We start from the raw sequence: 17870 nt of genomic DNA, 5'->3' as shown, positions 1-17870 counted from the left end.
CCCTCTGCCCTGACTCATGGGGTTTCAGTTTGCCATTGCCAGCATACTCAGTGAAACCTGTTTCCATTACTTATGCTGGTAAAATAATTAGTACAGACGGATTTGCTCGGCCAGCACATTCTCCTCACAGGTCGAGCGGCATCCATCATTACCTGATGCACAGCACATCGGCTGTCTGCTCAGAATTGAATTCGCTTTAGAGAAATGGGACATGGTTGGGGGATTTTTATGATTTCAGAGATATTGAAATAGAAGCAGAGGGGGAGGCCACGAGGGGTGCACTCCAAATATGGGAGGAGAGAGCAAAGGGGGCGAGAAGGAAAGGAGAGGATGGAGGGGACTCATATAAGTAGATAAAAAGATTCGGTTCTCATTCTGAAAACGGGGCTGAGGTAAATTAATGCGCACCAAAACCTAGAGAACAGCTGGCGCCTACATTTTCAATATTTCTGTAAGGCAATTGAATCCATCTGCAAAATGTGGACGAGCAAATGTGTGTTCAAGATGAATAATGGAAATGAAAAATGACAGAAGCCGCTCTGAATGTTTGTTATTTGCTTTTGCGAAACCATATTTCGTCCATATAATTGAGATTAATGAGGTCAGGTTTGTCAACAACGTCTCCCTGATGGGTGGTCACTTTATTGAGGGTTTTCAAATGGCAGCGCTGTCATCAAAGGGCTGTTAGCTGCAGAGTGTATTGATTTAATATGCCCTGGTTGGAACAGAGGGACTTAAATTGAGAGCTGGAGAGCACCTCTGTGAGCACAGTGTCGAAAAGGACGTTTAACCTGCGGTTCAGCCATAATTCAACCCCCTCCCCCAATAAATAAAAAATGTACGTTTGAAGTTTTGACGCAAAAGGTATTAGTAAGGATTAATGACTTTGAGATCATCCTGAGCTATAGGCAAGCTACCAAAACAGTGGTTGGTGTGTGTGCGCAGGATATATAACAGAAGCAATTTCCAGGATTTAATTTTTTCATGTGCAGCTTTGGAGTAAACAGTCTCATTGATTCCCGGTCTCGAGGATTATGAAAATATTCTACTTATAGCATTACTTACACCCTCCTTGACATTCTAAATCCCATTTCAAGAACAAATGTGGAATGCAATGAGGACGCACAAAGAACCCACTAGTTAAATCTGCCTCGGTGAGATTAAGGCCTCCCTCCTTCTCTCTCGCTCTCTTTCAATATTGATTGAAAGGTATGGAAAAAAAAGAAGAAAAAAGGAACGTGGTAAACAGAAAGTCCTTGAAATGTCCACTTGCGATAGCTGAGAGTGGAATGCGCACTGCTCAGGGGGAAAGCACAATCCGAAGCACCCATTGTGTACAGCACACACACTCACTGACGATGAACGGGCTTTTTAAAGTCCTTTCACACAATATCTCTGCGTTCATGTCGCTCTGCCCGCCGAGGTGCGCACATTGTGCGATCGATACACAGAAATTGGAAAAATAAATATCTGAGTTTGTTGCTGCGGGGATGGATTGGTGAGACACCTGAAACCTTCTCTTCACCTGCCTCTATGATCTGATACTTTAGTCGTGGCTTTTGCCAAGCTTATGAGCCTGGTACGTTCCATGAAAAGAGCAACTGAAATGAAAGTAGGAACAATCCCGTTCCCTTTTCTGTGGACAGGAGGAGATGTTGAGATCTCCCACTGCACACCGCCTACTCGGCAGAGTTGTCGTTTTTATTTTTATACGCCGGTCTTTTGGGAAGTTCTTGTCTTGGAATCGTCTGCGTTTTTACGAGGTCTTGTCTCTGTCTCAGACAACGAGGACTCTGGGTTTTATTTGAAGGCTACAGCTGCATGTGCTTGTTGACCTCATTACTGCGATTACTCGTAGAAAACAAAGGAGAAATCCACAGACATAAAATGGCATGTACGCTTGGTATGTACGGCAATAAAAGGGGATCTATTATTATGGGAAATGTGTATTGGTCAGATCAATGTGGCGAGTGCCTATATGTGTACATGTTCAATATGTTATCGTTAGTGTGTCATGGAGTGTGGGCCTGGTCTCTGTCCTGACACTGTTTAGATGGGCTTGACTATAACTCTGTTAGTCTCACTATTATCCACCTTTATCATTGAGTTATGGCTTCAGCCAGTGATTGCTTTCATTATCGATCATAAAGGGGTCATTTACTGCTCATGAGGAGTTCTATTCAGCCTGTGAGAACTCCTGTCATCAGGTTTTCTCTGCTTAGGATTGAAGAATATATATTTCTAACAAAATGGAGATGGAATTACAACAAAAGATGATATCAAGTTGCATGATGGGAAATATAGAACTCAGTGTTTTTTTAGATGCAATAGGGACTAAAAGTCTGTGTTTAAGTTCTCCAACATTATTGAACACTGGCTTGTCTCTTGACAATTACATTTTTTCTTTTGGCCAGAAACATGATTCAAAAGGTTGTGTTTTTTTTAAACTTTAATTGAAAATTATTTAATGTCAGAATAAAACACCCAATCACTATTTCCCAGAGCCCAAGGTGACATCGTTGAACCGCTGACCGACGTCTTTATGGTCAATGAAAACTCTCATAAACTAAACTCTGTCCGCATATTGGCTTCAACTACCTCGTCTGATTTTTTTTTTTTTGATTTCGTCTGAGATGGCAAACAAGTGTGTGTTTCCCTGTCAAGTTTCTCCACATGCATCAGACGAGGAAACCCACAATAAATCATGCATTACAGTGTTTGTTTTTCGACACAGTTAAGATTGAAGAGATTTATGTTTCAGCTGAGCGCTATCTGCATTCTGCTGCACACAATTATGCTAATGAACAATATGTTTGTTTTGGCCTCATTAGCTACCGGTGCGTCTTCATTGTGAATTGTGAGTTGAGAAAGGCGTAAACACACATCAGAACACCGAAGAACATTCAGTCCTTACATCTTCGCAGCGATACCGCGGTAGTAGTTGTCTTTTCTGTGTTTTCGTTCCGTCCATTTTTTTTTACGATCACAGGAGTAGGATATTAATCCCACTTTTGCACCTATTTGTGAGACATCACATGTCTACAGGCAGGAGTGCCTCCGTGCACCGCCGCCTCGGCTCCAATGAAGCCTCTGGCAAGGAGAAAGCAGCAGTGAGTTGTGAGCTTGGATCAAAGCCAGGTGCAAAGGCTGCCACTCTGCATTAGGAGTTACTACCCTCTACCCCCACCAGCCCCCATCCCTCCCGACTGTCTCTCTGTCTGCCTGTGTCCTGGTTTCTCCCGCTGGACTGACTGATGGGAGCTGACATTAGCCTCGATCCCTCACGCTGTATCCGCTGAGCCCATTCTGAGCACCCTGTCTTTTCTCTTAATGCCGAGGCTCTGTCTCCCTTTACGCACTCACAAACCTAATCACCCTGCCCAACCCTTTATACATATAGATATGTGTGTGTGTGTGTGTGTGTGTTCTTGTACTTCTGTCTCCGTGAGAACCAGTTTGAGTCTCATGTAGATTTTGAAGACATTTTTGTGACGTTTGTGGCAGGTTCGGGTCGTCCTCAAGTTAAAGGATAGGTTAACTTTTTGTCAGTCATAAAACAAAACACAGTACTTAGAGATACCTTCCTTATGAGATGTTATAGGTTCCATATTATAGAAAGGGACATTTCCATGTATTTTATTGTTTGTTTTTGTGTCAGTTCGGTCCATTCTCGTGAACGTGATATGAGGTCAAAGGTCAAGCTCACTGTGACCTCACGTCCGTCCCCTTCTCGTGATCCACTTTGACTCGAATTCGGTGGTCAAAGGTCACTGTGAGCTCACAAAATAAGTGTTTGGCCATAGCTCAAGATTCTCTATGCTATTTATGACAATCTCACATAAATGCTTAACGTCTTAAAGGATAAAATGATGAAGTGATGACATTTTGGACAAAAACGGATGTCAACTGCAACATGATGGAGACAACCAAAGGGCTTGATTTTAAAGTGGGTCTACGTGTTCTGTAAATACTGAGAAGGTGTCGAAATGCTCCCGAGCGTTGCAGACAGGAGGAGAATACAGATAAAATCAGACAGACTGGGAAAAATGTTGTGTTTTTGTAACATTACCATGTAAACATGCTCTTGTCGAAACCCCAAATACAAGTATCAACCTTAAAATGAGCACGATATGTTGCCTTTAATGTAGGAGAATATTATAGTTTCTTTCAAGAGCTCATCTCTTACATTAGAATCACCTTAGGAAAGGACCTCTTTTGTATTAAGGCCACACGTACCGGCATCTTGAAGATGCCTTTGCCAAATTTGAGACTCAATATTGTACCTTGGACCAACCATTCTTAGAACCTATGGGCTCAGTAAGCTTTGCGCTTTCAGAAGCGTTCTCCACTTCTGTGTCTACTGCTCGGCTCCAGACCAAGATCCAACAAGTCTGACTTTATCACCTTCCTAAACACTTCCAGACACCGGGCCAATCGTGATATTTTTATGTGGAACATTATTGCAAAACATGGACCCAGACCTGGGGGAGGGGAATTAACCTAAAGTTTTTGTGTCTGATGGTCTGATCTCAGGCATGACACAACAGGCCTGTTCCTCACCTTGACAAAGGCTAATGGTCAATAGATTAAGCTTGGATTTGAACTTGTTTTTCTTATCAACATAACTGTCTGGACAACACTGGAGATGGACTGTATTTGAGGAAAAATAGCAAGTGCAATATTCCTTTCTTGCTGCAGAGTATGATTATAAATTGAATCATAAATTACTGAATGTAATTACCTTTAACTGGCAAAGTATCGACAATCCAAGTCCCAATCACTACATTCACCTGCAAGCACACATGCACACACAAATAGCTTAAAAAAATTACTAAAAAGATGACTGTTCGACTCATGTACCAAACTGGAACTAGTCTTGAAAACCACCCTGAAACAATTTTGACGGGAACTTTCACAAAAGATAGGCAGCAGTTACAAGAAGAGCAAACAGCTTAGATCATTAAAAGGTAGAGAAAAATATAATATCAAATATCTGTATTTTAAAATAGAAATATAAAGACAAAGTAAAAAATAAGGATTAAAAATGTGATAAAATGAGCCACGTTCAATAATGTATCATCACAGGTCCACTGCTCTGGACTATTTTTTTTGTTACGCACTCGGGCCCAGTTTGAAAATAATTGGATTTATCCTTGAGCAGGGGTGGAAATAATGAGGCCACTTCACAATTTCAATGGTGTGTGTGCGTGTGTGCGTGTGTGTGTGTGTCTGTGTGTCTGTGTGTGTGTTCCTCAGACATCACAGCAAAGGAGTTCATTGAACTCAGAGGAAAGCAGCGGAGCCGCTACGAGCTGCTGGTGGACTTCCTGTCCGAGATGCTCTCCCTTCCACCCGACGATGTGAACATCTTCAGCCTCATGGATGTGAAGGAGCGAATGCTGGATGTCCGCTTCGCCGTGCACGGTGGGCCCTCCTTCCTCCAGCCCGAGAAAATCCACGGTTATGTGGCCGCCCACAAACAAAAGGTAGGTCCTCGCTCGCGCTCTGTAGCCTAAACGCCTTTTATCCGCGTGGACACTTGAGGTGGACGCAATTGATTCGGTACAATCTGGTTGTTTCAATTGGCTGGTCCGCTGGGGATTGTGTTGCCGTTCCACGACTTGATGGATTGGCAGCACGACCTCGTGAATGACGCACCACATAATCGTCATGGCATGATCCCACCAAGTGCACTACAAAAACACTGCGATAAGCCGAGACACAGAGAAACCCCCACAAGGAAACGCTTGTTGGTTGCAGCCAGCGGGTTTTGCCTCCAGCAATGTTTTGGCTGAAGCCCGGGCATTTGTCTGGGTGCAGGACTGACAGTCAAGATTCCACGCACAACATAGCAACAACATAGCCCTGACAGCATCGGGGATAAAACTGTTAAGACGGAGCAGTGTGTCAGATGTCCTGGACTCAATTTAGAATTCTAACATCCCAAAACAACAATGCTCTTGGTTCCCACCTGGTGGCTGAAAACAGCTGTGTGTGTGTGTGTGTGTGTGTGTTTTTGAATGGATGAGTGCTTGGCCTTTTTAGTCTTCACGTGCACCGTAATCAAGTCATCATCCACACCGTTGCATATTTATGCAGTGCAGCAACACCACAAATCCCCAGTATTAACCAACACAAACCTGTGGTTATTGCAATGGGCCTTTTCCAGCGAGGACGTTTTATCATATCACAGCATGCCATTCCTATTGTGCATGCTGGCTCGTTGCTTATTGGGACACTTGAATACAACAGAGCCATTGTTAATGTTATAAGCAACACCTGTGCACATTGTCTGCTGTGAAAAAGGCCTGTTGCAATTTGAATTCTGATTAAGTTTTTGTTTATTAGTGGTTTAAATATCATAAAACACCTGGACAGCATAATGGCAAACACATTTTGTTTGCACAGTTAACAAAGCAAAGGTTATTTTGTTCTTTTTTTTTCAAAGCGGTCAGACAGTGAAAAATCAACAAGTAGCTTAAAGATATCTCAAAATGACTGTCTACATTGTAGCAGCTCAAGCTAACATTGTTAGCGTTGCCTCAGGGGCCCAGATCCTGGTCGACGCGGACCTTTCATGGTAATACCCTTATGCTGCGTTCACACCAAGCGCGAGTACATCCCATGCCAAGCCAATGCACAGACGAATGACGCGAATCGAGCGGAGCGAAAATTTGAGTCATTCGCCAAGATTTTAATATTTCAAAGTTGAAAGACGCTCCGCCCGTCATCACTGACGTCGTGCCGTTGGTGAATCAAACTGGCTGCTGCTGAAAGTCACCGAGCTGTGTGAGCCCACGGGTGATGTTATGAACCCAAACACGAGGGAGCGTTAGATGTTACGACGTTTGTGGGATTTCCACAACAAGTGTAAAGCAGAAATAGTGGTTATTTCTTCCGTGGTGGATGGTGGAAATGATAACTGTTTCCACGGAGTAAAGACACAAAGATGCAAATATTGCAGGAGAAACGCTTTTGGTGTGAACGCAGCATTAAACAAGATGCTCGACTGGGAGATTCAAACTACTGTTTGTTATCCTACAGATACACTTTTTAACTAAAGCCAAACTAAGAACGGCGACATGTTGGTCAGTTCTGAGCAAAAAATGAAGAATGAGGAAAACCGACGTAGTGGCGACGATCACTCCCTCCAGGAATTACACGACACCTTAGTTATTCAGTTCCTGATGGATTTATTCGTCTCACGTGCACCTCAGTCAACACCGCCGTCGAACTGTATAAATACATGTCAACATACACAAAACAAGTCGGCGTTCACATTACACAAAAACAGTTTGCAACGAAACATTAAAGAACGAACCTCGCTGGCTGCACACGACGGAGAATGAAATGGTTCCACTTAGAAAACAATAATCTTTGAGAAACCAACACTTCGTAGTCACTTTAACTTCTTTAACTTAAACAGAATCAATATTCAAGAAACAAGTTGTACAAATAATAATATGTAAACAAGCCTATTAAATAATGACAAACAATATTTATGGCAGTTGAAGCGATCTGGAAGCCTTCAGCGGATCAAGAGCAGGTGCAAAATGTCCACTCCGATGTTCTTTAGAAGTGCTCAGTCTGAATGATCCCCCTCTGGGAATGGAAGCATTGTGAGAACAGCTCTCTTAACCAGGGAGCAGCTGGCTGCTCTCCACCAGATTTTGGTGGAGACATTCGCACCTGTCTAAACAAACTTGGTCTGCTGTTAACAGAGTTTTGTTCAACCACCCTACAGCAGGTCTTCAGTATACTAGATCCTTTTGTTGTTGTTTAATACATAGTCCTGATCCTGTACAGTGCTTTTCAAGTATTCTGACCACTCAAAGAGCTTTAACACTACCCATTCACACCCATTCATACACTGATGGGAGGAGCTAAGGTTCCACCTGTCCATCAGCAGAAACTAACATTCACACACCGTAGGCACAGCTACTGGAATTTAGGGGGTTAAGTGTCTCGCCCAAGGACACATCGACATGGGCTAGCAGAGCCGGGGAATCGAACTGCAGATCCTCTGATTGAAGGACGACTCTGCTCACTACTGATCCACAGTCGCCCCTTTTGTCCCTTCAAATGAAGACGCTTTCAGGACCAAAGAGCGGTATGTCTCCACACCATTTCAAATCATCATGTGTTTAGCTCTCTGGAAACAAGACTGAAGACAATAATAAGCCCCTGAAACAAGTCGGAAGATAAGTTCATGCCGGAGTCAAATACTTTAGTAAACTTCCCTTATTTGATACCAAATAATAAATGGGAAGACTTTGTGTGACTTAATGTTAAGTCGGCCAATTATTTTTGTGTCCCTTCAAACTGTTTGGTTGTGTGTAAACTGGGCTGCAGTTTCTACACGGTTCAAATGATGTGAGTGTACAAACTCTCCAATTAAAGCTGGTAGTCGCCATTTTATCCTCAGTCGTAGTTCTGTTCGGAATACACAATCATTACGTGAAACAGTCAAATTCGGGGGGGGGGGGATGATAAACACCTGATTACTAGAATAAATAAATAATTTGTTAATTTGAATATATTAATTAGCATTTTACAAAAATACCAGCCTGGTCTCATGAAATGATGCATTACAAAAAGATGACGCACAAAGCCTCCTCTGTGTTCAAATTTAAACCCCTGTGTGCCCCCCATAGTGTGCCCCTCTGTGCCCCATAGAGCAACTGCTTTGGGAGTGTGATGCAGTAGAAAAAGACCTTCCTGGGGGGGGGGGGGGGGGGGGGGGGGTATACGAGACAAAGACACACAGGACTTTCACCCAGGAGATTGTTGTTTGTTTCCTGCGTGAAACTATGAATGTCTTTGTGTTCACAGCAGCGAGTTATTCTTTCACTTTACAAAAAACGTGGTCATTTGAACGCAAAAAATACAAACTTCCCAAACGTAACTAAGTGTTGTTTTTGTCTACACCTAAGCAAGTGTTTTTGGTCAAATCCACACGCAAATTCATCCTGCTTTTAGGAAAGACCTCTCGTCTCCTTCTGAGACTGTTCCCTCGTCTCAAAGCCTTCAATAGTATCAAATGGAAGGAATCCCTTAATTGATGGCGGATTCATCTCATTTTGCCAAAGACAGCCTGTATAGTTTGTCTGCCTTCTTCTCAGTCTCAGTGATATATGGTCTCCACAGATCATCCTCCACCTCTAATACGCTGTTGAAATGAGGCATGATGTAGTCCATTGTCTTAGGTAGTAAATACAATTTAAAAAATGACGTTATTTCTATTTTAGGCTGCACTGTGGTGTAGTGGCTAGCACTGGCATGTCACAGTAAGAGGGGCTCAGGTTCGATCCCCGACATGCAGCTCAGGTTAATTGGAGACACTTAATTGTCCGTTGGGGTGACCCACAACCCTAAAAAGGCTCAGCGGTTTGGATAATGAAATGGAATTTCTATTTTATTCATAGTCCAAGAGTGTGGAACATCCTTTTAAATCCAACCCAATTTGACTCTAACAGAAATGCACAGTGTGAATTATGCCTGTAATTCTTTGGCTGTTCACAGGAGAAGATCCCAAAAAGAACTGTGTTCTGTCAAATGAGAGCGGCATGTACGATGTCATAGATCTTATTCTATTTGGTCATAAATTGTCTTAAAATATTACATTTTACCCACTGGAGAGGGCAGGCTAAGCAAAATTGAAAACGTGAAAAAGCATACAATCGTAGAGTTTGGGAGCAAAAACAAACGTTTCACTTCATCACACCGACGCTCCCTGGCCGCTGGCTTCAGTCAGACCTCATTTCACGTCTCAAAAGTCTCAATGGGACTAGAGGGGAGAGAGAGAGAGAGAGAGTAAAGTGTATGCATTTCACAAGGGAGAGAAAAAAAAGAGGGTGAGCTGAGCCGTGTGTGTGTGTGTGTGTGTGTGTGTGTGTGTGTGTGTGTCTTGGGGGGTTGGAACAGTCACGGCCTCGCTGGTCAGTTCAGGCTGCACTCAACCCTTCGCCTTTCTTACTCAGCTCACTTCCTGGGCACCCTCCCTTTGTTTCATGTGGCTTTTGTTCGATGAAGTAAAAGAGGCGAGAGATTAGAGATGAGGTGAAAAGCCCGCCAGTTTATGATTGAAGTCTTTAGGATGAAGAGGAGGAAAAAAGCAGAGAGAGAGAGAGAGAGAGGTGTGAGTGTGGAGGTAGCCCGGGCTTTCAGCGGTGATTTGTGAGGAGAGCGCCGAGCGTTTCATCTGAATTCAGCCAGGTTCTCCGGAGAGGACGTTGATCAGAATGAAATGTGAAGCGCGGCGACGGAAAGGATGAACGAGAGGCGGGGTGTGGGGGTGTGTGTGGGGGGGGGGGGGGGGGGTAAGGTGAAGAAGGTGGGACGGGTGCAGTAGATGGCGCTCATTATTAATGTTCTCAATTTGCCAGTAATGCCTCAGAAGGAGGCGATAAATAGAGCTCCCTGCTCTAATAATGGAAGTTATCCCTCAGCGTTTTCGATCCAGCACGCTCCACATGACTTTTAATGACACTACATTGTTTTTGTTTTTTTAACTTTTTTAAAAATCATTGGCATGGCGCTCGGATGCCGAAGGTTCACGAGGGCCGTGGAGAGGGTTGCAGAAGCTTCTCGGCTTCCCCTTGGAACAATAGTCCGGGGAACAATACGTCCCTCTGGTCGCTATACACACTGTTCCCCGTCATTCACAGATCAAATGCAAGCACCTCTGTACATTTCCTCAACATTTGGCAGGCTATGACAAAAAAATTGGGCATGTGGATTCATTTTCAGGCTTTGGGGATTAAGAGACTCTCGTGTGGGATGAAGTATTTTCCAAGAGACGGACTATTGAGCAGGGAGATGTATTTTTCAACACATAATCTACAGAAGAAATGACACAACGCAGAGAGCACCGCCCCACCTGAATAGAAGAAAAGGAACGAAAGTAAAAGCTTCTTCTGCCAATATATTAAAGTGTCTTTTTGGCATTCCAAACTCACAGGCCCTCTTTTGGGTGTCATTGAACAGGATGGAGGCGTTTTATTTCCTCTTTACGTGATTGGGCCGTAAAAAGGATTGAGCCTGCTGACGAAAGTTATTTTCAGGTGAATATCTCAGCTGTCCACCGGCTGCTTTTTAAATCACCTGACACCCAGCATGACGCCTATCCCGAGAAGCCTCCCTCCTGCCTACCCCCCTCCCTGCCTCCTCCTCCCACTTCAGACATTTCTACAGTGTGTCTCATTGGTTTTTAATGTCAAGGAAGGATCCATTATCCTGTGTTGGGAAGGAGAGCTTGACCTACATTAAGGAGAGACCCTGTTGACCCGACCTCATCCTTTTTTTTCTTCTATTTTTTTTCCTCCATCCCGGTTGCGAATGCATTCACATTATATAATAAAAACACAGTGCACAAGAGATTCCTATTTTGAAGTAATATTCTTATTTTGAAGTAATACTGCAAAGAAATATTGCAGTTCAGTTTGTTAGTCGGTGTCAATGGATCCGTTACAATAGATGACTGTAGATGATAGATTAATGTATTCATGATCAAAAGAAAGAAAAAAACGTCTTCTGCAGCACAGTCCACCTCTCAACCTCACATTTATGTGCTCATTATGTGATTATAGATTGTTTTGTTTTTTCTAAGTTTAATGGCAACATTTATATTATTCTCCACGAAGTTCTAACAATGTCCTCATATCTATTTTAAAGGATGGAATTCATGTTTAAGGATAGTTGAGGATTTCCATGGACACATTTCATTAGCTACTGAAAGAGTTGAAGCTCTCGCAAAGATCAGAACAATAAAAAAGTCTGAACAATAGAAAAGCGCTATACAAGTACAGTGATAACTTGTAACCCCACCACCACACACACACACACACACACGCACACACAATGTTAAACTGGCTTTTGCCGGTAGTAAAAATAAATTTTGCTTTTGGTCTCTACAGCTAATATTCCTGTATGTGACAGCTGTACAGGGGGGTGGGGGGGATATTGACACCCCTGCGACACACTCCTGCAAACCAATCCACGTGGCATCCAATCACCACCCCCACAGCTCGTTTGGTGGGACGATCGAGCCAAAGAAATGGTCATACAGCATCCAATGCCACAAAGAGCCAGAGGACATCATTAAACTCCCACAGGAGCCCGTTCATGTTTAATTGAATCTGCACAGGGCTGGAGGTCCTCTCACAATCATTAAAGCCAATAGAAGCATGTGTGTCAATTCAACCGTCACAATCTAGGTGACTTTAGTATAAAGCCTGTAGACAGAAACTAAGGAGGGATCTTTGATGGTGACCTGACTTTCAAAGAACCGGTGAAGAGCGTCGAGCAGCTCTGCTTCCTTCAGCACAGAAATTAATCAGAAATCAAGTCATTTTGTACCTCATGCTGAACCAGAGAAGGTAATTCATTTCATTTTGATTTTTACATTACATTATTTTACGTCATTTAGCTGACGCTTTTATCTAAAGCGACTTACAATAAGTGCATTAAACCATGAGTCCAAACTCAGAACAACAAGAATCAAGCGAGTACAATTTCTTCAATAAAGTTAAACTACAAAAGTGCTATCAGTAAGAGACATTTAAGTGCTACTAAAGTGTTAAACTACAAAGTGCTATCAGTAAGAGACATTTAAGTGCTACTAAAGTGCTAAACAACAAAGTGCTATCAGTAAGAGCCATTTAAGTGCTACTAAAGTGCTACTACGGCTCTACCTTCCCTATTCAAGGTATAGTCGAAAAAGTTTAGTTTAGTTTAGTTTAGTTTAGTTTGCGACGGAAGATGTAGAGACTTTCTGCTGTCCTGATGTCAATGGGGAGCTCGTTCCACCAATGAGGAGCCAGCACAGCAAACAATCGTGACTTCATCGAGTGTTTAGCTCGAAGTGACGGAGCTACAAGCCGATTGGCAGAAGCTGAGCGAAGTGAACGAGGTGGGGTGTACGGTTTGACCATGTCCTGGATGTAGAAGATAGTCCAGACTAGATCTAGTCTGGACTATTGGAACTCTTGCCTTGCCAAAATCAATCTCCCGTCCCCAGCTTGTTCAGAAATGCTGTCGCTGGAATTTAAACGTGGAAACCATATTACCCCAGTCTTAGCAGGAAGATTCGTGTAAGTCGGATTCAGAATTGATTTTAGGACTTCGCTGATTGTTTTCAAAGCACAGAAAGGTCCAGCCTCGAGCTGGAAAGCAGCCGGAGATCCTCGTGGAAGGCCGTGTTGGTTGTTTCATGGCCTGAAGACTACAGGTGCTTCCTCTATTAGTGCACCTGTACTTTGGAATGAACTGCCTGAGGCAACAAAGACGGCATAATCAGTTTTAAATCCTTTTTTAAAATCTTTTCTGTGAATCACATTAGGTTTTGATCTATTAGTCTATCTTTGTTTGTTAGTGTGATTAGTTGTAACCGTTTACCTCATATCTTTTATCTTTTTTATTGCTGCCGCTTTGGGGTTGTGTCTTTTTTTTTTTAAAGTGCTACACAAATAAAAGTTATTATTATTATTATAATTATCATCATCATAAAGTGCTATGAGACATCCGTCAGCAGTAACAATGATCCTTGAAACACAACCCCTATCAAAGTCACAGCACACAGACCACTTGGTGGAATAAGTGGATTAAATGTGAACTGCACGGTTAGTGAACGCAATCCAGTTGCACTGAATCAGTCCAGAACATTGAGCATGCAGTGACCCGCGTCACCGCGACGCGCACCGAGAGGGTCCGCATGTGTCTGAGAGAGAGAGTGAGAGAGAGAGAGAGAGAGAGAGAGAGAGAGAGAGAGAGAGCGTGTGTGTGTGTGCATGTGCATGTGTGTGTGTGTGTGTGTGTCTCTGGCTCTGCATAAGTCCATGCATGTAAACACAGAAGAAATCTCCTTGACCATCGTCACTCTAACCAGTGAAGGACAGCACTTTCAAATGCAAAAAAACGCACACACACACACACACACTACAGTACAAATTCAATTTGAGATCCATTTTCCCTGCCAGTGCTTCATCAAACCGCTCAACCTAGAAAGTCACAGCTTCCTTTTCTGCCTCATCGGCGTTTAGCCCACTTTTTCAGGAACTAGTGCAGAAAACCCGGCTTGAGTTCTGAGCCCTGAACTAGTGTACTGTAATACATTCTGCCGCTGAATATACACGTTCCACATCAGCCTTCGGATGATTGTCTGTGAGTTGGTGCGTATGCACACGTTCATTTGTCTGTGTGACATAGATCAGCCACACATACCGCATGCAGGCATTTTCACTAAATATGTATTTACTGTGCAGTATAAAATGACTTGAATAAAATGATAAAATTATGTTTCAACACACCACTATCATTACCGTGAAGTATTTCACTAAAAATCCTTTTTTGAATTGGTATATGTGGTCTTTCACATAACCTCAAGAGTTATGGCAATGAATGCAAAACATCACTTTCATTGTAGTGAGCTTGGTGATGGCTGCAATCCACATGTTCCACATGTTGGGCCCTGTCTGCCAGCTGTTTGGACTTTCTCCTTGACCACATGTGTGGCTTGCTCCTGACCTTTCTCACCATTTATTGTTTTTGTTTTTTTCTTCATTTTATTTACCGATGTAACAGATAAAGATAAGAATTGAAAATGTGCCAAAAAATGTGATAAACCATCATGAAGTATGTTATTAAAGTCACAAGTGTGTATTTAACCTTTATTTTAGTTGTGCAAAGGTGTTTGTGCCATGAAATGTGACGAATGCTGCTCCAATACAGAAGGGATGCAACAATTACTCCTTGATCTTTAATCAAAAATATGTTAACCTCTTATTCATATACAGTTGTGCATACCAAGAGCCTCCCTCTCATCTGCTGTTAACATGTCTTGCATCCATGTTGACTCTAAAGTAGGTTCCCTGGTTACCTTTAAATGGGGCTTTCAGTATACATATAGAGAATAGAGATTTTAATTTAGTTTTCAACTTTTTATCGCTTTTTGTTGGACATGTAATGAAAGTTATTATTTATGACATTTTTGTTTTTAACATCCCTCAAGTTTAGGCAAAAAATACTCACCAGTGAATATTTTGCATCAACATTATTCTTACCAGTTACAACACTTTTTCTATTAAATGTTAAGAACACTATGATGGTGCCTTCAGGGCTCAGAACTAGGTAATAGCCACATAAGTGTCCCCTCATGTTTCACCCAAGGCTTTCCTCTTCTCTGTCCACCTCCATGCAGCTGCAGTCGTTCATGCAGGTCAGCGTGTCCCAGGTGCGGGTGGACGAGTGTCCGAGCTCAGAGTGTGCCGGGGCCGGCGGCTGCACCAACGTTCTGAACGTGCGGGACACGCCCACGGTCGTGGATTGCGGGACCATGAGTCTCGTGTCGGTGACGGTGGAGTCCACCGCCGTGTGCTCCTGCCCGGGTAGAGAGCAGTCCCATCAGCCCTGCACCGCGTATCCCAGAAACCCCTGCTTCAACGGCGGCGTGTGCGTGGACACTCAGCATGGCTACAGGTGAGTGGGAAGTGCACGCCCACCATGAAACGGAGCCAGAGGGGCAAAGTTTAGTGGGGAGCTATCACTTTAATAACATGTCATTATTCCAGTTGCATTATGATTCTTGCCAATTTCAAAATGGTGCTAGCTGCCTTCCCCGAAGTAGCAGAGCCTCAGAATTAGTGCAGATGAAAACAGTAATAGGTTTTATTCTAATCTTCCTCTTACTTCATAATAAGCAATAACCCAGGGCATCAATGCTGTTCATTTACAGGAGAGAAAACTTAGAGGCTTAAGCTGAAAAATTGCTAAGAAAAGTTAAAATATGAATAAATGAATACAATGATGCAATATCCTGAAACAATTTACATGTGAATGCGGTGATATCCCTGCGTTTCTACTTTACTGAAAGTTGATGTTGACACATATCCATTACTTTTGTTTCACAAAATGCAATGTCAATGTAATCTTTGCATACATATATACAAATAACTTTTCAATTCAGTTTATTTTGTATAGCCCAATATCACAAATTACAAATTTGCCTCAGAGGGCTTTACAATCTGTACACATACAACATCCCTGTCCCAGGACCTCACATCGGATCAGGAAAAACAGAGGAGGATCCCTCTCCCCGGATGGACAGATGCAATAGATGTCATGTGTACAGAATGAACAGCATTACAAAGTTACATAAACACATTACATGAATATGACAATATATGAATGGAACTCCAATCCATGAAACAGAAGGAGGTAGAGAGGAGGGGGGGTGGAGCGCATCAGCAGGGCCAACGCGGGAGGCCGGCTCACCAGGCATCAGACACCTCCAGGTCCAATGTGGAGTCACAAAGACTCCGGGGAGGAAACAGAGTTAATAAGGTGCAATGGAGAGATGTAAATTCATCCATAAGGAGAGAGAGAAGAGGAGATAGGTGCTCAGTGTATCCTAAAACATCCCCCAGCAGCCTATAAGCCTATAGCAGCATATCTAGAGGCATATAACGTTGATTTATTCTCTTAAATTGCATAACAGCTATTTTGTGGCCGAAACCTAACTCAGAGTATTCTTAAACAAGTAGTATCCTACAACCAAGAGTTGTTTTCTGTGAAGACGGAAGTATATTTTATAATTGCCACGTGTGGCTGACTTTCGGCGGAAAAACGCACAACAAATGATTCCTAAATTCCAAGCACCCTGAGTTGTCATTGAAAAAGGAAGCACACATGTAGAACGTAGGCCTGTCTTCAGGAGTGAATGCTCTCCCTGACTACATGGAGGTCACTAAACATCTTGTAGTGCTAGTTTGATGCCAACGTTCTGCGGGTGCCAGACCGATACCGAAGCTGTTCTACTTATCTGGACGATGTGGTTCTGGAGGAAAGAAGTGTGGCACAGTCATCAGATTCCAGTTTGACTGATGCTATCGATGTCCCGACGGCAAAGCAGCAATTAATTAACTCCAAGCTTTGAGTATTGTCTGGCCACGGTGAACGAGAAAGAGATCACGGGAGAAGATGGAAGTGGAGGGAGGAAACGGAAGGAAATTAGGGGGAGTGAACATAACCTCAAAGCAGATGCTTTTGAGAGTGCGAGGGAGAGATGAAGTGCCTCGGGGGGGTTTGTGTGTAACTGCGTGCGAGTGCGTTCATGCTGCGTTCCTTTCAGAGGTGAATCCTCTCTCAAATGATATCGGTGATTTAAAGAACGTGGAGGAAAAAGAGCACATCAAAAACGGGATAAAAAAAAGGGAACTTTTAATACTCTGGCCTCAAATGTTCTAATAATCCCATAACTGCTGAGCTCTTAATTTGAACTCCCAGGTCTTTTCACACTTATTTTGCTCATTAACCTCCGAGTATGTTTCAACCGTAGACGAGGTGAATTAAAATGAAGTTTGCAATTAGTATTTGTATTCATGCTGAAGGGAATTCCTTGAACCTTATTACTGTTGACAACAGCTGCTACGGCTGAACATCACCGGAAAACAATTTCTAATTTGAATGAGGAAGCGTTGCCAGTGATGGCGGAGCGGGCCGTGTCAGCCACAGGGTGCGGCGAGGGGAATGCAGTCCCATCACACGTGTTTTATTCAAACTCTAGTGTTTACGCACCAGTTTGGTTCATTTGGGCGAGTGAGAGAAAACTGCCTGATGAAGCGCCGGATGACTGCGATCGGTACCACCTTTTGTTTATTCCTTGCGGTCATATATAACTATTTTGCATCAAACATAATGCATTCTGGCAAAACTATTGAGTGGACATGACGTTTTGAGACACACATTCATGTCCCACTCACAAAGAATAGTCTCAAAGTTGGTCATCACTTAACTTTTAATCCGTTGGCATCATCAGATCAAATCTTTTAATTTTATTGCTTTGGTTTATGAGTAAATACCTGGAAAACTGATGA

At 42.9% G+C, this 17870-nt stretch overlaps 1 protein-coding gene across 1 annotated transcript in view; it reads left to right on the top strand.

Annotated features, from left to right (window-relative positions):
• The window catches only part of si:ch211-186j3.6 (neural-cadherin), a 272276-nt gene that overhangs the window by 164532 nt on the left and 89874 nt on the right, over positions 1-17870 (top strand). Inside the window, exons 25-26 of the mRNA XM_034527653.1 lie at positions 5257-5486; positions 15197-15474. Of these exons, the coding sequence (XP_034383544.1) occupies positions 5257-5486; positions 15197-15474 (508 nt within the window). The remainder of the gene's footprint in view (positions 1-5256; positions 5487-15196; positions 15475-17870) is intronic.

Source organism: Cyclopterus lumpus, chromosome 3, assembly GCF_009769545.1.
Source record: "Cyclopterus lumpus isolate fCycLum1 chromosome 3, fCycLum1.pri, whole genome shotgun sequence".
NCBI classification, from domain to species: Eukaryota; Metazoa; Chordata; class Actinopteri; order Perciformes; family Cyclopteridae; genus Cyclopterus; species Cyclopterus lumpus.
The sequence above is the reverse complement of the archived record's forward strand: the minus strand, read 5'-3'. Positions and strand labels throughout refer to the sequence as shown.